Genomic DNA, 22,233 nt, shown 5'->3' with positions numbered 1-22,233 from the left:
ACCATGAATCTGGATTCATGGGGCCTCCAAACAGGAGTTGAAGAAAGGTAATGGGGGGCAGGGGGCAGGGTAGAGCCAATCCTCCTACCTGGCTCCCAGAGACTGTCAGAGGAAGGGACAGGGGTGCATCCCTGTGGGTGGGATGCAAATTTCTCCGGCTCTTCTAATCTTCAGTGGAAGCATGAGTCCGGCCAGCCTTCTGCTGAGAGTCCATAAGCACATCCTGCTCAGATGCACTTCCCTGTCGACCTTACATCACAGGTTTTTACCCAAGGCACCTGGTGCTGCTTCCCTGGGCCAGAATTCCTTGCTCAGGAAGGACAGATTTACCCAGGGGGACTCCACCAAACATGTGGGAGCAGAGTCATTTGCCAGAGAAGGTTGGCGGTTTGGCCTCTGGTGGTGGGCACTGTCCTTGCCTTTCCCCCTCCAGCCTTGCTTCCACCAGCTCAAACTCACCGTGAAGCCACATCACCGAGGTCTGCTGGAGCTCCTCGACCAGGATCAGCTGCAAGGATAAGCTCCTCTGGGGAAGAACTGCGTGTAAAAGTAGCAAAGAATTGGAGATTTGGGGATGAAAGGGACATTGAGAGACCTCACGCATGCTCCTCCTTGTTTAGGGGAAGACATTATAACCAAGAGAGGTCAGAGTAGGGGCGAACTAAAATGCCTTCTGCCAACCCATCCAGCATTCTTTTAACTTCACCATCCTGCTTGCCATGGCATGATTCATTTATCGAAGGAAAAAAACCCTCACTGTGTGCAGAAGAGCACGGAGAGAATACACAATTCCCTGAGGTTCAGCGAACTGGCTAATTCATCTGGAACGGAGACAACCTGAGCGCTCTAATTAGAGAACAGGGAACACAAACCCACTCTGTCGAACCGTTTTGCAGAGTGACCGCTTGATGGCACTGTGGCTCGTCGGCAGAGCCCACCACGTCTTCATGATGCCTGTCACACAGGCCTGTTCGGAGCAGTCCTGGTCTCCTAGCGACAAGACAGGGAAAATTGCTGAGCACCAGGAGCAGCTGTAGATTAACTAATCAATCAGTGGGTTCCAAAGACGGAGCATCTAAACATTGGAGGAAATCCCAAAATAATTAATACTCTGCGGACATGAAATCAGTCAAAATAGTATTTTAAACCCATTTTACAAATGGTATCATTTTCGAAAAATGCCATTAGACCCCAAAGTGGTGGTCATGCCGCCCACACTTAACCCAGGCCTCTTTCTTTTCCGCTCCCTGTACCATTCCACTCTGAGAATTCGTGGCCCTTTTCATAGCAGTGCAATCCAGACTTGCCCTAAGAGTAAATGTTCCTATGCTCCTGATTAGTAGGCAGTTAAAGTTACCTTAGGTTAAATTTATTTGAGGCCTCTCTCATTTCCCTCAGACCGTCTTTAATTTTTTGGTCCCCTACAGTCTGGACCATTCTGAACTTTTTTGCTCAGCTGAACACTTCTGTTCAAAAGTTCTGTATTCTTTTCCAGAAGAAGCCTCTTTCAAAGATTGCTTTGAAAAACTCCCTATCAATCCTGAGTTATACAGTTAGGGGCTCTACAATTAGGATTCACCTATAATTTGAAGAATGTGCAATTTTAGTTCTGCAGGAAAAGACTGCCAAGGAGCTCTGGGCCCTGCCGTGATGGGTGCATGTGTATCTGGCTTCGTGATTAGGATGTAGATGTGGAAGCTTGAGAACATCATCTGGGTTTCAGCAGGCAGTTAATAGAGCAGCGATTTGCCCGCAACAGCTAGATATAGATGAAAACTCCTCTAAGGGAATTTTGAATGCATCCTCTCTTCTGCTTCCCCGTTGTGTCTTTCAAAGAATAGTCTCTTTAAGAAGCCTGGATTCTGCTAGTAGGACCCTGAGTGTGCGAAAATGAGGACCTGGCAGAGATAATGGGGCAGCAGAGAAGTAGCTGTGAGGAGTTGGATGGGAGAGAGACAGGCAGCACAGTAGCTGAGAAGAATAGATGTGTATTCTGTCTGACTATCTAGATTCATTTACACTTCTGGGCTCTCTGAATCTCTAGGCAGGCGCATTCTACCTGAATAACTCTTTAAACGTTAGTGAAAATTACGGGGCGCCTGGGTGGCTCAGTCAGTTAAGCATCCAACTCTTTGATTTCAGCTCAGGGTGTGATCTCAGGGTCCTGGGATTGAGCCCATTGTGGGTTCCACACTCAGCAGGGAGTCTGCTTGAGTCTCTCTCTCCCTCTGCCCCCTCCCCACCCCTGCTCTCTCTCTCTCTCTAAAATAAAGCAAATAAATCTTTAAAAAATAAACATTAGTGAAAATTAGGCACAACATTCCAGTGATATATCCAGCCAGCAAAGTTTTCCTTCGTCACAAATAGTATGATGATTGCTTTCAAAGGTTCTGAAGTCAAATTCTGTGTTGAAGTTCAGGTTTCTGCTTACCATCTGTTTAACCCAGCAAATTATTCTCAAACCACAGCTTCTCCATTTTTAAGATGGGGAACATGGCAGTGCCCACCTGTATGAGAGTTCTCTAGAACCCTAATCACAGAACTAGTAGGACATAGATGATTTTTGGAGGAAGTGGCTCAGGCCATTGAGGGGACTGACAGGTTTGAAATGTGTAGGGCAAGCAGGCAGGCTGGAAACTCAGGTACACGGTTGGTGTTGTTGTTTCTGAAATCTATAGATTGGGCCAGCAGGCAGGATCTGAAGCTGTAGTCTTGAGGCAGAATTTCTTCTTCTCTGGGAAACTGCATTTTCCTTCTTAATGCCTTTAACTGATTGGGTAAGGCCCACCCATACTATCAAGGATAATCTTTATTTAAAGTCACCTGATTGTAGATGTTAACCACATCGACAAAGTACCTTCACAACAACATCTAGATTAGTGTTTGATAAATAACTAGGTCCTACAGCTAGCTAAATTGACATGTACGACTAACCATCACACCACCTTATAGAATTGTTGTAGTAATAAAATGAGCCCAAATCCATGTAAATCATTCAGTGCCTTACTGAGCACAGGAGAAGCCCTTAATAAAGATTTCTATGGTTATTTTACTTTAGCCATTGCTAACCCAATGAATTTTTCCAACTTTCAAGTTACTTGGCACCTATTACCATGTGTTAACGTTAGTAGAAACAGGTTTTTAATGCTATTCTCAAATTGTGGCATTGTTTTCCTTAGCTTTTTTTTTTTTTAAGTTCTGCTAAGATTTTACAGACTCAAGGGAGAAGGAAAAATTGGAAGCAGGAATTTGGATGGAAGGGACATAGGTGGTAGAGCTACTTCTCTACTCACCCCAAAGGAAATTATTCCCCCTTCAGATATTTCTTAAGAAGGAATGGTCTAAAAACAGGAGACATAAAATACTTGAGAATGTAGACTTTTATCATCACTCTTCTGTTGGGGTTTCCACTTACACGGAAGAGAAAATTGACGGGGGAAAATCAGTTTGTTAATTTAACTGTTCATTCTAGCAGAATATGAAAAACCAATGAAACAGGACCTAAGTCACTGTAGGCCATGGTTAATCAGAGGAAACTATGGAGCTAAAACATGTAAAAACTGTCTATTTTCAGTTAAACCATAAATGAATTATTACTAGAACTAGAAACAAATCTCAATGAAATCAAGTGAAACCCAAGTGAAGGTATTAAAAAAAAAAGCTACTTGGTAATTGGAGTTGAAGGGGAAAGAAACACAATAAAAAGCCAAAGACTCACACTTAGGAACACAAATAATGTAAGGAACATTTAAGTTTATTTTGAAGAAAAGTTTAAACTAACAAACTAACAGAATGGTTTATGGCTTTTTAATTTTTTTTTTTTTTTTTTTTAAAGAAAAGACATTCGCGTTTACTGTTTGGGATGTTTATGAGAGGATAAGCCAAGGGCGAAAGCCAACCTACTGAGGATGGTAGAGCAGAAGGAAGGAAATACTCTGAGTCTTTAATGACTTTAAATGTTTCTCATGACATTGTCAAGCCACCATAACTTTCACTCTCATGATTGTTTATACCAATTTCAGTCGGGTATTTATTCTCACCTGAAAGACTCCTAACAGATTTCCTGTTCTTGTTCTATACAGATTATCCAGTGGTGTGAAGGTGGCTCCTATGTGTTGCAAGAGCCAATTTTCAAATTTTCAAAAAAATGTTGTTTGCTGGTTGACAACACAGCATGAAATCAACCATGGTGGGAATTTTCCCACCCCAGAAATTGGTAAATACTACAAATCAGACCTCCCCCAACCAGGAGTCAGTCGTTAAACCTCTATCAGCACACAACTGGCTACTTCTTTTTACTCAACAAAAATGTTTCCAAAAAGCCATCTGACTCAAAATGCCATGGGCACCTATTATACTTGTAGAGATACTCGATTTTTACTTTATCTGATAACAAATGAATGAGCACATTTTAGCTTGATGTTGTTCTGTCACCCCCCGGTACAGAATGATGTGGTTAATGATCTATAAAACATTCATTTTCACTAAAGGAGGGATAATGGAGAGGAACTCCGTGATGAGCCCTTTGTAAAATTTGAAAAAGGACCTTCTCCTATTTCATACTTCCAGTATCTGGCTGGGTACAGAGTCAGCATCTCCTGAGCCCAGTCATGCTAGGACTTGTCCTCAAGCCTCCCTTTCCCCACCTCTTCTGGCTCTCTTCACTCTGTCCCATGCCAGGAAGGGTGCTTAGTTCTGCTTTAAAGACACCGCACTGGGTACTGCTAGGTAGGGTTCTTCCTCTACCTCCCTAAAAATGCTCAAGGGCTTGTGGGTTTTCCGTTTTCTGTCTGGAGTGGTAAAAACACGGGGCTACTCTCACAAGGGAAGAGGCACCGCCAGCTTTCATTTTGTATTTGACACCCACGTCAAGGCCTCCTTTTGGGAGAAGGCTTGGCCATCTTGTTTTTGGCTTTCTTCCTTCCTTTTCCAATGCGGCAAGTTGGGGCCTAGGGCTGTCCTGGCCTGACATTTGAAGGGAATTTTATATATACATTTATTTATTTATTTTGCCATAAATCCTATACCTTCTCTCCTCATGGTGCTGGCAGGCATGGTCTTCATTCCATTGAAATGGTATGATCCGAAACTCTGTGTAGGCCTGGGATGGCCTTTGGCCTGTTTGGTTCTGGACTATCCAAGTCTAGTCGGTGTAGGCAAAGTGGTCATTGTCAGCCTGCTAACTTGGCTCCATGTTGGGTTTGGGGCTGTAAAGTGCTTAGCAGGCATTGCTTTCATTCTCAACAGAGGGGCACTGAGGCGTGGCAAGTCTGGAATTGGTTCTGTTGAACCACAGGAAATTTTTCCTGCTCAAATATGTATTTTTCCAGTCAGAATGGCTTGCAAGCCAAAGCTCACTGTCCAACTCCAGCCCAACCCCCAGCCTAGGGATGTCTGGGGGACCTGTCACAGCCCAATAGGTGAATGAGTCTGTCCACTTGGACCCCAGGGCTTGCTTTAAAGTCAGCTGATTTACCTCTCAGTCACTTCTAGAGCTGGGCTGAGTATCTCTCTGCGACCCTTAACTGTTTCTAAGTCACAACTATCATCTGTCTTGTGAAGTTCAGCTGACCCTTGAACAACGCAGGGGACCGGGGTGCCAACACCCCACAAAGTAAAAAATCCACACAGAACTTTGGACTCCCCCCATACTTAACTACTAATAGCCTACTGTTGACTGGAAATCTTACTGATAACATAAACAGTCAACACATATTTTGTATATGTATTATATTCTCTATTCTTGCAATATAGTAAGCTAGAAAAAAGAAAATTGTTATTAAGAAAATCATAAGAAAAATACAGTGTTGGGGCACCTGGGTGGCACAGTTGGTTGAGCGTCTGACTCTTGGTTTCGGCTCGGGTCATGATCTCAGAGTCGTGAGATCCAGCCCTGCACCGGGCTCTGCGCTCAGCGTGGAGTCCGCTTGTAACTCTCTCTCCTTCTCCCTCAGCCCCCCCCCACTCTCTCTGTTTCTTTATAATAAATAAATCTTTTTAAAAAACTATTACATCAAAAACTAATGATGTAATATATGGTGATTAACATAACAATAAAAAATTTAAAAAAACTATTAAAAAATACAGTGCTGTATGTATTGAAGATGTGTATTAGGTGGACTTGCGCACTTTAAACCTGGCTTGTCCGAGGGTCAACTGCAATCTGATTTTGATATGGGCATCTCCAAGCTGCCTACAGACTTACAAAAAGAGCCCTTCCAGCTCCACGGGTCTTCCAGTCATACATTTTTGAAGCCTCTACTATGCCTGCTCTGGTCAGGGCCATTCTAGCCTACACTAGACCTTTTTCATTGGTGTGCTGGAAACCAAGTCTGGTGGGGCAGGTGGAGGGGGCGGTAATCCCTGATTTGTAGCATTCACTGATTTCTGTGTTGTCAATACTCCAATTGGGGGCGCCTGGGTGGCTCAGTCATTAAGCATCTGCCTTCGGCTGGGGTCATGATCCCAGGGTCCTGGGATCGAGCCCCGCATCGGGATTCCTGCTCCACGGGAAGCCTGCTTCTCCCTCTCCCACTCCCCCTGCTTGTGTTCCCTCTCTCGCTGTGTCTCTCTCTGTCAAATAAATAAATAAAAAGTCTTTTTAAAAAAATACTCCAGTCATTGCCAATTAAAAGCTACCAACTGGATGTCACTCAACGCAGAGTTGAGAAGAGCTGCACACAGTTGGCTTTCCTCTGGGGAGCCAGCAATAAGCCAGCTGCAGCACAGCACTGTTTTGCATTTTTAAAAAGGCACCCTCTGGGTGGAAGAATTAAGAAAGGTACTCCCTTAGGGCAAATTTTAAAAAGGCACCTTGCTGGGCAGACCTGCACCACAGGTGTCTTGGTGAGGAGATACCTGGCAGGTGCCCTTTCCTCTGCACATGGCCTGTTGCAGGGAACGTGAGCTAGATTTTAGGCCCATTCACCTCCTCAACTGAGTGCCTTTGTGCAGTGCACAATTGGCAGAAACTTACATGGCAGCCTTGGCTCTGATTCATGGCTACTCTATAGTTAAGTAAAATGGATGGAATAAGGGAAAAGAGAACCAAGTTACCTAGCAGCCTGAAAACCTGCTTTATGCAGATTATAGGATTATTACCAGTTAGAACACTAATTGTTCTTAAAATTAGCTTAATTAACAAGGCTATTATTGCTAAAGATGGCTTCCAACTATACCATTTCGGGGATAGACATAATGATAAACCTAAAAAGACTTCAGAAATGTGATACCTACAACCCTACATGTTTAAATTCCAGCTCATTAAATAAATATGTTTATCTTCAGTGATTTAAATCCTAACAATAGTCAAACCGAGGCATATGTGACTATTTTAAATTTAATGTAGTTCTTTAGTAATTAAGAAGCAGTTGCTCATAACTCCTATTTAGCCTGCCAATTACTCTGTGAAAGTTATCCTCCCCCTTTTTTATGGAGGAGGAAACAGGCTAAGAGGTGACTCAGAAAATGGATCCAAGACCAGTTCTTCTGCCTCAATCTCACTTTTTACTACTCTGTGCTAACACAGACATAGTTCAGTATTGTGAAACAGACCATTTGAAATGTCTCTGGTGAAGATATTTTATTTTTCATAAAAATATAATTGTACAATGCTCTTCAGAGAAAGAAAAATTCCCTCAATGCCCCCCAATACCACATGGATTAATAATCTTCCTCTCTTTTAAAACTAAATATGTAATTGATAATATGCAACTGATTTCTTGTGAAATATAGTATTTATGTTTTTAACTTTCTTTGCCTTTATTTTAACTAAAGCTAAGTCCAGTTTAAACCTATGCTTTTTGTAATAAGCCAAATCAAGTCTATCATAATTCAAAGATGAAATAAAATGCTAAATGGTGATGCTGATAAATACCGTCAATTAGCTGGTACACAGTGCTATGAATTCGCTGCAGTAAGACAGATTCTGATTTAGATACAACAGACAGGTTTTAGATAAAATAGGAAAAAAATTTTAAGAATGTCAACTATATCCTAAAACTTGACCTGGTCAAACTTATTCCATATTATATTCAGTTGTTCTAATATATGGCAGGTCTATGCTAAGTTAATGACAGAATATGACTGGTCTAAATACACAAATATATATTTTCCCCTTACCTTCCTTTCTTTGGGGGGAAAAAAAGAGAAAAAGAAAACATTACTCTCTTTACTCAGGGAGCAAAGAGAACAGCACGGATCCAGAGGGACAGAGCTCAATGATTCTCTCACCCTCTTCTGTTCTCTCTCAGCCCGGATGTTGTCATTACAGTAAGTGAGAGATGCTAGGATTTCAGTATGCTGCTTCTTAACTGGAATGGGAAAAGAAATGCTCCAGCTGTTTCAATCAGTGACATTTATTAACATGCTTCAAGTGGCCAAAGCGTGCAGCCAGCACAATACCCAAAGCAATCAAAACATTCCTTTTTAAGACCGAGGAACTTTCTCTTGGTATGATCTACTTTAAAATACCAAAAGGATCAGTTTAGGAATAAACTCAGTAAGTTGTAATTTACTTTCATCCAAAATTACACATCCTCTACCTGAGGACAAAGTCACTGCTCTTGTAAAGATACTGGGGCTGGGGGTGGAGGGTTGCTCAAATGACCCTGTAATTTAAAGTTACAACCAGAGAAGAAATACTTCAAGCACAATGGAGACATTCCATTGAAGAGCCACATTCATTTTGGAATGTTTGCTTTGAAAACAACTCTTCTGGGGAATTCAAAAGGTACTGAACAAAGCAACACAGAGTAAATCTTGGGTTGTTTTGCAAAATAAAAATATACATTTGAGTAGACCAGATGGCAAAAACATATCCATTATAATCTGAACACTATATTTAAAACACTTATATTCTGAAGGTCAGTATATTAACAATCTTTAATCTATATTTGTGATCCTAAAAAGACATTAAATACTCTTAAATCCCCAGTCCTCCAAAACACAGAGAGACCCAACAGGCGGGGCTAGTGGTCTATCAGTAGTCACACAGGACTAGACTAGATCTGAGTTTGCAACCTACACACAAGAGATCTTCAGGAACTCAGGCTAAAGGGAAGCACTTTATTTAAACGTGTGGCCTAAGAGAAGGGGGGAGAGTACCTTGTAATCTGAAACTGTGTGGTCCATCTCTTGTTCCAACTCACAATCTAGACTATGATGCCTCCTCTTAAACTGCCATTTCATAACAAAACATACTGTTTAGAAGCCAAAAATTTGCTTCATTAGAGCTAAGAACAATTTTAATTTAGCAGCAACAGAGAACACAACTCCTGATTTAACTATGGGAAAGAGAAGAGAGAGTGATAAAGTGTCTCAGTGGGGAAAGTGAAAGATTCCTAGTCTGTCTGCATGTAGAATACGATGAGCTTGATTCCTCAACCATCACTGTGTTTGGTAGTCAGGAAAAGTAAATGTAGCTGTGATGGGAACTGGAAACCCTGGCCTTGTGCACCTCCTGTCCGGCCTGCCAGCCACCGAGCTGTGCACAACGCCAGCTCAGTGCTTCGCTCCAGAGCGGAGGCACCATCAGGGCTGAACCAGAGGCACACCCACAGTGTGTTTCTTCCTGGCTCAGAACACATTCATACGGAAACTCATGTCAGGGAAGAAACTAAGTGTTCTGGTTATGCCTACAGCCATTAGATCTACTAGTAATTTCTCCCTCGTTTTGTTCCAGATCTCTTGAGGCAGAAACTCGATCTCAGCAGCTAATTTCATCCTGTTTTCTTTAGACAAATTCTCCGAGTTAGTTGACTACACAAGGCAATGTGTGTGAACATTCACTCCTACCCTCCCCACATACATATACAGACATACGATAGAAACACATACATACATACAAACATACATACATACACACTCTAGGTTGTCAAGATGATGTATACTGCAGAAATGCCTAAAAGGTTACTTCTTGCTTAAAAATAAAATTTGACTAATTATTTTCCAAGTATGGACTAGGCCCTAGCAAACTTTTATAAATATAGTTTGAGAAGACAGCAACAAAAGTTTTAAATAGAGGCTGTCTTGAGGGCTTTCCTAATGGATTTTGTTAACACGTACATTATTTAAAACAGGCATATCATTATGGATTATAAAAATAGAAATGTATATATTTGTTAATACATATTCACAGCTTATGCTGGAATGGCTCACAGGAGAAATCATGGTTCATGCAGAAAATAAACATTACTCAAGTAAATATAAACAAATAAAATTAGGTCCATTAAGGCTGAGAACTTGGTTATCAGCCCATTTGGTTTCTCTTTGTAGGGCAATCAAAAACATAAAAGAAGGTGACACCTAAACACACATACACATACAATGACATGAAATACATGGAAAGAATATAAATTAACCAATAAAGCAATGTGGAGTTAAGGTGCAAAAATACAATCTTCACCCACTTCTCTCTACTCCTGTGTTTTCAAGCACTGCAACATGTTCGACGCCATGGGTGGCAAGGCCAACCAGAACAGATCTGAATGTTTATAAATTTTCTAAGTGTTGAAAGTTAAAGCAAAATCCTGTGGGATTTTGGTAGAAATTGCAGATTTACAGAGATGACTACTGAGCAGTAGGTTGTAAATGGAGCCAAGAAGTACAATCTTGCCCTTTCATCCTCCATAGGAATCAGAATATTGACTTCAATCAATGACTCGTCAAATTATATAATCTTCACCCTGAAAAATAAATCAAAGTTACCAGTGTAAGAATGCTTGTAAGTCAATGAAGCTTGGTTAATGTTTTAAAATGCATTTTGTTTGTGCAGTATCTACAGAGAAAGGCTTTTTTAAAATACAGACTGAAAGAAAACTGAGCTGACTTGGCTTTTTTTCATTAATTCAATTTAGATTAAGGCAAATGTTACCTCATCTAAGAAAAGCTATCAAAAAGCAAACCCTTCGGGGCGCCTGGGTGGCTCAGTCGTTAAGTGTCTGCCTTCCGCTCAGGTCATGATCCCAGGGTCCTGGGATCAAGCCCTGCATCTGCTCTGTGGGAAGCCTGCTTCTCCCTCTCCCACTCCCCCTGCTTGTGTTCCCTCTCTCACTGTGTCTCTCTCTGTCAGATGAATAAATAAAATCTTAAAAAAAAAAAGCAAACCTTTCAATTTTATAAAAATATTTTAAAAGAGGGGCATCTGGGTGGCTCAGTCGGTTGGGTGGCTGGCTCTTGGTTTGGCTCAGGTCATGATCTCAGGGTTGTGAGATTGAGCCCCACATCAGGCTCTGCACTGAGCGCAGAATCCGCTTGTCCCTCTACCTCCCCCTCTGCCTCTCCCCCCACTCTCAAAAAAATAAAACCTTTAAAAAATTTTTTAAAGATAAACAGTTTATAACATTTTCTTTTAATTGTTACAATTGCTCCCAAAGCAGTCACGATGATGAAGAAACCAATCCATGACATCTTCATTACAAAATCTTTCCAGTCTCTTCAACAGATGGTGCTGGAACTACTGGATATTCACATGCAAAAGAATTAAAATGGACCTCTAACTCACACCATATAGAAAATTAACTCAAAATAGATCAATGACCTAAAATATAAGAGCTAAAACCAAAAACTCTTAGAAGAAAACACAGGGGTAAGTCTTCATGACCTTGGATTTGGCAACAGATTGTTACATATGACAAAACATGAACAACAAAAGAAAAAATACACTGGACTTCATAAAAATGTCAATGTTTTGTGCACCAAAGGATACTATCAAGAATGTGAAAAGACAACCTACACAATGGGAGAAATATCTGCAAATCATGTTATCTGATAGAGGTCTAGAACTCAGAATATATAAAGAACTCTTACAACTCAACAACAAAATGAAAAACAACTCAATTAAAACATGGGCAAGGGACTTAAGACATTTCTTCAAAGAAGATATACAAATCGCCAACAAGCACAAGAAGAGATGCTCAACACCATTAGTCTTCAGAGAAATGCAAATCAAAACCACAATCCGGGGCGCCTGGGTGGCTCAGTCATTAAGCATCTGCCTTCAGCTTGGGTTGTGATCCCAGAGTCCTGGGATCGAGCCCCACATCAGGCTCCCTGCTCCATGGGGAGCCTGCTTCTCCCTCTCCCACTCCCCCTGCTTGTGTTCCCTCTCTTGCTGTGTCTCTCTCTGTCAAATAAATAAACAAAATCTTTAAAAAAAAAACAAAAAACAACACAATCAGATACTACTTCACATCTTAGGAAGGCTACAGTTTTTAAAAATGGAAAATAAAAAGCATTGGCAAGATATAGAGAAATGGAAAGCTTCATATGTTACTGGTGGGAATGTAGAAGATTTCAGCCACTGTGAAAAACAGTTAGTGGTTCCTCTAAAAGTTAAATATGGAATTACCAAATGACCCAGCATTTCTACTTCTAGGTGTATACCCCAAAGAATTGAAAACAAGTACTCAAACACACACTTGTATGTTCATGTTTCAAAGCATACTGTTCACAATAGCTAAAAGGGAGAAACAAATGTCAATAGATGAATGGATAAACCAATTGTGGTATACATACACAATGGAATATTATACAGCCATAAAATGGAAAGACGTATATGCTACAATGTGGATGAACCTTGAAAACATTATGCTAGGTGAAAGAAGCCAGACACAGAAAGTCACATGCTGTACGTTTCCATTTATATGAAATACCCAGATTTCGTATGGGTATTAGGTAAATCCACAGAGACAGAAAGCAAATTCACAGTTGCCAAGGGTGGGAGGGAGGGAATAAGGGCAAGTAACTGTTTAATGAATTCATTAAATTCATTGGGGGTGATAAAATGTTTTGTCACTTCATAGAAGTGGTGGTTGTACAACACTGTGAATGTACTAAATGCCTCTGAATTATTACTTTTAAATGGTTAATTTTTTGTTATGTGAATTTCACCATAATAAAAAAAAAATCCTGCAGGGATGGGCTACTACACTAGATAGAGCCTGGACTAGGTGAAGAAAGGTTTTCCCATAAGAGCTGGGTGACCTTGGGCACCTTATCCAACTCCTCTGCTATTTCTTCATCTATAAAATAAAAGGTGTAATTCCTTAACACAATCATTGGAGGAAATACTTAAGATAAATATAAGTGAAAGTGTTTCGTAAGCTGTGAATCAAAATACAAATAAAAGGCATATTACTAACAATAACTAGAATGATTTTTGGGCTAAGTCTACTTTAAAAAAATTTCCATACATTTATCAATTATTCTTCATAGATCCCATGTAAAATTCATTTCAATATTTAGAGTGTAACACTATTTCACTTGCTTATTAGTGTATTACAAATAAAATCAACATTTTATTTAATGACATACCATGGAAACCCTACCTTAAGACGCTCCTCTAAATATAAACTCTCCCACTCATTGTACTCACAGGAATTGCTGTTAGCATCTGTCTTCCCAGCTTTTGTGTGCCTGCTTGAGTTCTGCTGAGATTTGCTCTGCTCTTCTCCAGTGAGTAGGGCCTTGATTTCAGAAGGGATTTTTCCTTGGTCCATTGCCATGCACCACTGCTTGTACTGAAATATGTAAAATATTTTTAAGTAAAATTTTACTAGTCAGAGTTCAGGAACCAGTGGTAGAAATCCTAGACATAATAACTCCCATAACTAGAGGTCAGATTGGCTGCTGGGAATCCTACCCTCCACTGCATTCCCTATTTACCACATAGCATGTGTATGAGGCTTGCCATCTTTCAGAAGAAGGTAGGCAATGGCTGAAGGATCTTCTTGTGCTAATACTGGAGATAATACTTCAGACTCAGAAGGACCCTCCGGTGAAAAGAACATCTCCCCACAGTGTGCCACTAATTAGAATCCTCTTTTTGCTGGCACATTATCATTTCTACTCCTAAAATAATAATTCTGTAACTTCCGTTCTCTTTCATAAACATTCACTGAACATCTACTTTCTACCAGAATGTGTACTATGGACTTTGGGGGTATACAAAGATTAGTTCAAAGGTTATGCCCTCAAATGGCTTATGCTATAGAATGTGAGAAATAATTTACAGCTTAAGTAAAAAAAAAAAAAAAAAATATATATATATATATATATATATAAAAATCTGAATTGTATATATCTGGACTCTCTTCAGGCCCCAACCTTATTTCTTGCCTTTTAAAATGCTGAGGTAGTAGCCTGTCCCAGTTTTGTAATAATCATGGTAGCATTCTCTCTCTTCTCCAACCTGTCACCTCCTCCCTTGAGGTCATAGTAATGAGATTTCTATTCTCTTTTACATTTCTACAGCCACCACCCAAGGTCTTAATGAATGAATGAAACATGCTGAATAAATAGGTATGTTTAAATACAAATGATATACTATACATATTGTTACATATTGCTTTATTGCTTTCTCCACTTAGCAATATAATGTCTTGTAATGTCTTTCTACAGCAGTAAATATATATTTGCATTGTGATTTTTACTGGCTGCAAAGTAGTCCAATATATGAATGTAGTATAATTTACTTAACCAATCTCCTATTGTTGTACATTTGGGTTATTTTTCATTTTTTTCTTTGATAAACAGTCCCTCAGTAAAATAGTCATGTACATTCTGCTTCCACCAGCACTGTGCCTACATCCTGGCTAAGAGATTAATATTCTTTCCCGTATTTGTCAAATGGATACATGAAAATCGGTATCTTCATATTTTAATGTAGATTTCTTTGACTGCTAAGCTTAGGTTGATTTTTTCATGTGTTTATTGGTAGACTTTCTTACCATTTCCAGTTCCTCTCTGAGGGCACATATGGCTCTTTCCCGACTGGATACCAACTCTTCCAAATACTGATATCTTAGTTTTTTCCTAGCTCGGCATTCTCTTGCACTCTGCCGGCTCCTCTCAAGTTTTGCCTTCAAGTCAATTTTGGCTGGCTTCCGACCACGTTTGCCAGGTTTCTTTACTTTGCCTCCAACCACCTGCAGCAAGAGAGAAAAGAAACTTTTTTTTCTCTCAGTTCTGTTTCTAGGAAAGTGACTATGGCGGCATATTAGTAAGGAAAACATTTACAAATAATAAATAAGTGAAACCTATGAAACTAAGAAAGCATAACCCCATGAAATGCCTTATGAGTCTTTGCCTCCTGATTTTTTTCCTGATACTTTTGATACCATGAGTGTGAGAGAAGAAATACTGTCAGTTTTCATTATTTCTTCAATAATAAACTTTAAGTAGTTTAACAGTAAACTTTATGAACCATATGTAGCTGGATACTAAAATCTAAAAGACTGCCAATAAATGTTTTTGTTCACAAGGAATTTTTATTGACTTGAGAAAATAGTAAGTAAAAAAAAAAATCAATATTTAAAATTCTAAGTTCAGTGCGATTTCAACATTATAAAATAACACCCAGAAGAAAGGATATTTGTTAAAACATCAATAAGGATTTCTCTGACAGGTTGTCATTATAAGTAGCTTTTTTCTCATCTGTACTTTTTATGATTTTTAAATGTTTACAATTAGAAAGAAACATAAAATCTGTATAAAAATTGTATGTATGTATATCCAAATATATATACTATATATATATTTGTAAGATTTTTTATTTTTATTTATCTATTTATTTGAGGGAGAGGGAGAGTAAGAGGGAGAAGCAGACTCCCCACTGAGCAAAAAGCCCGATGTGGGACTTGATTCCAGGACACTGAGATCATGACCTGAGCCGAAGGTAGACGCTTAACCGACTGAGCCTCCCAAGCACCCTATATTATATATATACTTATAAATATGTATCCTAAGCAGTTTGGCTATGAAGTCCCTCTTCAAATTTGTTGAGTCCAAAGGAACACACAGGAAGTGTCCCTGACATCTTCAGGATCATTCTCTCCTGCCTTTACAAGCCTATAATTATAACCCTAGACTGTCTCAGGAGATTTCTACCTCCTCCCACTGGTCATACGACATCTTTTCAATGTCTGTTATTCATTTACCTGCAATGGCACAATTTTTTGGTGACTGACAAAGTAATTTAATCTTCTTCATTGTTTAGCTTTGGAACCTCCCCAAGTTCTTATACAACATGTAACTATGAGCTAAATGTGATGAAGTTTTAAATACATCAACCTGAACTTGTACATCAAATAAATTTTCTTGAAAGCAATTACCTTGAAAGGGGTTACATTTATTCCAATGAACAAGTTTTTTGGGAAAGTGCTTTTAGAGCTAGTTTCTTACAAGCTACAACACAGTCTGCCTCAGATTATCTACTTTATCTGACGAGGTTCTGAATGATGTCTAGTTCTTTCTGAAAATTACCCTCAGGGAATAAAAATGTCACGACTCCAGTATTCTGAAAGGAATATTGCTGAGGCTTTAAAGGCAATTGTTAAAGAGAAGATGCAAAACTCAAACACTGACAAATCACTGGAATAAAGTAGCAACGTTAGCAGGTAATGAAATTCAAACTCAATATTCATGTGGATATAGAAACTCTCATTTGTTTTTCTGAAAACCACTATTAATATCACACACCAACAATGCCCAGTACCCTATAAAGATCAGATCATTACTAAGTATAATGGTTAGGTGGAAAACCAAACTGTAAATATGAATCATCCACATTTACCAGACCCTGGGTGATAACATGATGGTCAACCACTGCATCGTGCATTTTATAGGGTGGCTCTGAAATAAGAGTGAATACTCCAAGGCTCTGGGTAAAAACTTTCCTTTCCAGCACTATTTTAAAGCTAGCTGCTTCAGTACTACTCCCAAATTAGTTTCAACTTTTCAAAAACAGGTCTTTTAGGGGCACCTGGGGGCTCAGTCAGTTAAGTGTTCAACTCTTGATTTCAGCTCAGGTCATGATCTCAGGGTTGAGGGATTGAGCCCTGCATGGGGCTCTGCGCTCAGCAGGGAGTCTGCTTCTCCCCCTCTCCCTTTGCCCCTCACCCCCAACCCCGTGCCCCACCCACCCCACCCCCCACGCCCCTAGCACTCTTTCTTAAAAAAAACAAAAACAGGTCTTTTAAAGCTTTTTATACGATGCATCATCATGTTTTTATTCCAATATAAGAACATTCACCTCAGAAAACCACACTTTAATGAAATATTTTGAAATCACTGAAATAAAGTATATTTGCTATTGCTACAGTTTTTAAAAAGCAATATATTTACAGCATAAATTCAGGTCTATAGTAAAATAAATGGTAATCACATCTGTTCTCTATGTCGTGAAGTGAATCAGCAATCACACCATACTATAACCTAATACCTCATATATTGCTGTTGTAATTAATTCAGGAGAGGCTGCCTTTGAGAAACCAGCAAGAGGACACAGTGTACTTCAGAGACTTGACCGATTTTTTTTGAATTTATAATCTTTTTTCATTGTTATGTTAATCACCATACATTACATCATTAGTTCTTGATGTAGTGTTCCATGATTCATTGTTTGTGCGTAACACCCAGTGCTCCATGCAGAACGTGCCCTCTTTAATACCCATCACCAGGCTAACCCATCCCCCCACACCACCTCCCCTCTAGAACCCTCCGTTTGTTTCTCAGAGTCCATAGTCTCTCATGGTTCATCTCCCCCTCCGACTTACTCCCCTTCATTCTTCCCCTCCTGCTATCTTCTTCTTTTTCTTTTTTCTTAACATATGTTGCATTATTTGTTTCAGAGGTACAGATCTGTGATTCAACAGTCTTGCACAATTCACAGCACTCACCATAGCACATACCATGCCCAATGTCTATCACCCAGCCACCCCATCCCTCCCACCCCCCATCACTCCAGCAACACTCAGTTTGTTTCTGAGATTAAGAATTCCTCATATCAGTGAGGTCATATGATATATGTCTTTCTCTGATTGACTTATTTCACTCAGCATAACACCCTCCAGTTCCATCCACGTCGTAGCAAATGGCAAGATTTCACTCCTTTTGATGGCTGCATAATATTCTACTGCATACACACACAGACACACACACCACATCTTCTTTATCCATTCATCTGTCGATGGACATCTTGGCTCTTTCCACAGTTTGGCTATTGTGGACATTGCTGCTATAAACATTGGGGTGCATGTACCCCTTCGGATTCCTACATTTGTATCTTTGGGGTAAATACCCAGTAGTGCAATTGCTGGATCATATGGTAGCTCTATTTTCAACTTTTTGAGGAACCTCCATACTGTTTTCCAGAGGGGTTGCACCAGCTTGCATTCCCACCAACAGTGTAGGAGGGTTCCCCTTTCTCCGCATCCCCGCCAACATCTGTCGTTTCCTGACTTGTTAATTTTAGCCATTCTGACTGGTGTGAGGTGGTATCTCATCGAGGTTTTGATTTGGATTTCCCTGATGCCGAGCGATGTTGAGCACTTTTTCATGTGTCTGTTGGCCATTTGGATGTCTTCTTTGGAAAAATGTCTGTTCATGTCTTCTGCCCATTTCTTGATTGGATCATTTGTTCTTTGGGTGTTGAGTTTGATAAGTTCTTTATAGATTTTGGATACTAGCCCTTTATCTGATATGTCATTTGCAAATATTTTCTCCCATTCTGTCGGTTGTCTTTTGGTTTTGTGGACTGTTTCTTTTGCTATGCAAAAGCTTTTTATCTTGATGAAATCCCAATAGTTCATTTTTGCCCTTGCTTCCCTTGCCTTTGGCGATGTTTCTAGGAAGAAGTTGCTGCGGCTGAGGTCGAAGAGGTTGCTACCTGTGTTCTCCTTTAGGATTTTGATGGACTCCTGTCTCACGTTTAGGTCTTTCAACCATTTGGAGTCTATTTTTGTGTGTGGTGTAAGGAAATGGTCCAGTTTCATTCTTCTGCATGTGGCTGTCCAATTTTCCCAACACCATTTGTTGAAGAGACTGTCTTTTTTCCATTGGACATTCTTTCCTGCTTTGTCAAAGATGAGTTGACCATAGAGTTGAGGGTCCATTTCTGGGCTCTCGATTCTGTTCCATTGATCTATGTGTCTGTTTTTGTGCCAGTACCATACTGTTTTGATGATGACAGCTTTGTAATAGAGCTGGAAGTCCGGAATTGTGATGCCGCCAGCTTTGCTTTTCTTTTTCAATATTCCTCTGGCTATTCAGGGTCTCTTCTGGTTACATACAAATTTTAGGATGATTTGTTCCATTTCTTTGAAAAAAGTGGATGGTATTTTGATGGGGATTCCATTGAATGTGTAGATTGCTCTAGGTAGCATTGACATCTTCACAATGTTTGTTCTTCCAACCCATGAGCATGGAACATTTTTCCATTTCTTTGTGTCTTCTTCAATTTCTTTCCTGAGTATTTTATAGTTTTCTGAGTACAGATCCTTTGCCTCTTTGGTTAAATTTATTCCTAGGTATCTTATGGTTTTGGGTGCAATTGTAAATGGGACTGACTCCTTGATTTGTCTCTCTTCTGTCTTATTGTTGGTGTATAGGAATGCCACTGATTTCTGTGCACTGATTTTATATCCTGCTACTTTACTGAATTCCTGTATGAGTTCTAGCAGTTTTGGGGTGGAGTCTTTTGGGTTTTCCACATACAGTATCATATCATCTGCAAAGAGTGAGAGTTTGACTTCCTCTTTGCCGATTTGGATGCCTTTGATTTCTTTTTGTTGTCTGATTGCTGTGGCTAGGACTTCTAATACTATGTTGAATAGCAGTGATGATAGTGGACATCCCTGACGCGTTCCTGACCTTAGGGGAAAAGCTCTCAGCTTTTCCCCATTGAGAATGATATTCGCTGTAGGTTTTTCATAGATGGCTTTTATGATATTGAGGTATGTACCCTCTATCCCTATACTCTGAAGAGTTTTGATCAAGAAAGGATGCTGTACTTTGTCAAATGCTTTTTCTGCATCTATTGAGAGGATCATATGATTCTTGTTCTTTCTTTTGTTAATGTATTGTATCACGTTGATTGATTTGTGGATGTTGAACCAGCCTTGCAGCCCAGGGATAAATCCCACTTGGTCGTGGTGAATAATCCTTTTAATGTACTGTTGGATCCTCTTGGCTAGTATTTTGGTGAGAATTTTTGCCTCCATGTTCATCAAGGATATTGGTCTGTAATTCTCCTTTTTGATGGGGTCTTTGTCTGGTTTTGGGATCAAGGTAATGGTGGCCTCATAAAATGAGTTTGGAAGTTTTCCTTCCATTTCTATTTTTTGGAACAGTTTCAGGAGAACAGGTATTAATTCTTCTTTAAATGTCTGATAGAATTCCCCTGGGAAGCCATCTGGCCCTGGGCTTTTGTTTGTTGGGAGATTTTTGATGGCTGCTTCAATTTCCTTAGTGGTTATAGGTCTGTTCAGGTTTTCTATTTCTTCCTGGTTCAATTTTGGTAGTTGATACATCTCTAGGAATGTACCCATTTCTTCTAGGTTATCTAATTTGCTGGCATAGAGTTGCTCATAATATGTTCTTATAATTGTTTGTATTTCTTTGGTGTTGGTTGTGATCTCTCCTCTTTCATTCATGATTTTGTTGATTTGGGTCATTTCTCTTTTCTTTTTGATCAGTCTGGCCAGGGGTTTATCAATCTTGTTAATTCTTTCAAAGAACCAGCTCCTAGTTTTGTTGATCTGTTCTACTGTTCTTTTGGTTTCTATTTCATTGATTTCTGCTCTGATCTTTATTATTTCTCTTCTCCTGCTGGGTTTAGGCTTTATTGGCTGTTCTTTCTCCAGCTCCTTTAGGTGTAGGGTTAGCTTGTGTATTTGAGACCTTTCTTGTTTCTTGAGAAAGGCTTGTATTGCTATGTACTTTCCTCTCAGGACTGCCTTTGCTGTATCCCAAAGATTTTGAACAGTTTTGTTTTCATTTTCATTGGTTTCCATGAATTTTTTTAATTCTTCTTTAATTTCCTGATTGACCCATTCATTCTTTAGTAGGATGCTCTTTAGCCTCCATGTATTTGAGTTCTTTCCGACTTTCCTCTTGTGATTGAGTTCTAGTTTCAAAGCATTGTGGTCTGAAAATATGCAGGGAATAATCCCAATCTTTTGATACCAGTTGAGACCTGATTTGTGACCTAGGATGTGATCAATTCTGGAGAATGTTCCATGGGCACTAGAGAAGAATGTGTATTCCGTTGCTTTGGGATGGAATGTTCTGAATATGTCTGTGAAGTCCATTTGGTCCAGTGTGTCATTTAAAGTCTTTATTTCCTTGTTGATCTTTTGCTTAGATGATCTGTCCATTTCAGTCAGGGGGGTGTTAAAGTCCCCCACTATTATTGTATTGTTGTCAATGTGTTTCTTTGTTTTGGTTATTAATGGGCTTATACAATTGGCTGCTCCCATGTTAGGGGCATAGATAGTTACAATTGTTAGTGTTGGATAGACCCTTTAAGTAGGATATAGTGTCCTTCCTCATCTCTTATTACAGTCTTTGTTTTAAAATCTAATTTGTCTGATATAAGGATTGCCACCCCAGCTTTCTTTTGGTGTCCATTAGCATGGTACATGGTTTTCCACCCCCTCACTTTCAATCTGGGGGTGTCTTTGGGTCTAAAATGAGTCTCTTGCAGACAGCATATTGATGGGTCTTGTTTTTTAATCCAATCTGATAGCCTGTGTCTTTTGATTGGGACATTTAGCCCATTTACATTCAGGGTAACTATTGAAAGGTATGAATTTAGTGCCATTGTATTGCCTGTTAGGTGACTGTTACTGTATATTGTCTCTGTTCCTTTCTGATCTTTGCTGCTTTTAGGCTGTCTCTTTGCTTAGAGGACCCCTTTCAATATTTCTTGGAGGGCTGGTTTCGTGTTTACAAATTCCTTTAGTTTTTGTTTGTCCTGGAAGCTTTTTATCTCTCCTTCAGTTTTCAGTGAGAGCCTCGCTGGATATAGTATTCTTGGCTGCATATTTTTCTCGTTTAGTGCTCTGAAGATCTCATGCCAGTCCTTTCTGGCCTGCCAGGTCTCTGTGGATAGGTCTCTTGCCAATCTAATATTTCTACCATTGTACGTTACATATCTCTTCTCCCGAGCTGCTTTCAGGATTTTCTCTTTGTCTCTGAGACTCGTAAGTTTTACTATTAGATGTCGGGGTGTTGATCTATTTTTATTGATTTTGAGAGGGGTTCTCTGTGCCTCCTGGATTTTGATGCCTGTTTCCTTCCTCACATTAGGGAAGTTCTCTGCTATTATTTGCTCCAATATACCTTCTGCCCCTCTCTCTCTTTCTTCTTCTTCTGGGATCCCAATTATTCTAATGTTGTTTTGTCTTATTGTATCGCTTATCTCTCGAATTCTGCCCTCATGATCCTGTAGTT

General features: G+C 39.7%; 1 protein-coding gene across 9 annotated transcripts in view; it reads right to left on the bottom strand.

Annotated features, from left to right (window-relative positions):
- CREBL2 (cAMP responsive element binding protein like 2) overlaps positions 1-22,233 on the bottom strand; it is a 41,161-nt gene that overhangs the window by 995 nt on the left and 17,933 nt on the right. For 3 of the 9 annotated variants that reach the window (XM_028119709.2, XM_028119710.2, XM_088025927.1), the window contains 3 exons: positions 14,730-14,927; positions 13,376-13,520; positions 3,734-10,685 (listed from right to left, as the gene is read on the bottom strand). In XM_028119709.2, coding sequence (XP_027975510.1) covers positions 10,681-10,685; positions 13,376-13,520; positions 14,730-14,927 — 348 coding nt within the window. In that variant the 3' untranslated portion in view covers positions 3,734-10,680. Of the gene's footprint in view, positions 1-88; positions 203-459; positions 1,076-3,733; positions 10,686-13,375; positions 13,521-14,729; positions 14,928-22,233 lie in introns of those variants that run through there. The other 6 variants (XR_015768828.1, XR_015768825.1, XR_015768826.1 and 3 more) reach the window with 6 other exon arrangements.

The sequence above is a fragment of the Eumetopias jubatus genome, unplaced genomic scaffold (assembly GCF_037043125.1).
Source record: "Eumetopias jubatus isolate StellerSeaLion01/CBP00866 unplaced genomic scaffold, mEumJub1_p1.0 scaffold_8, whole genome shotgun sequence".
Lineage (NCBI taxonomy): Eukaryota > Metazoa > Chordata > Mammalia > Carnivora > Otariidae > Eumetopias > Eumetopias jubatus.
Note: the sequence above shows the minus strand (reverse complement) of the source record. Positions and strands in the feature narration are given on the sequence as shown.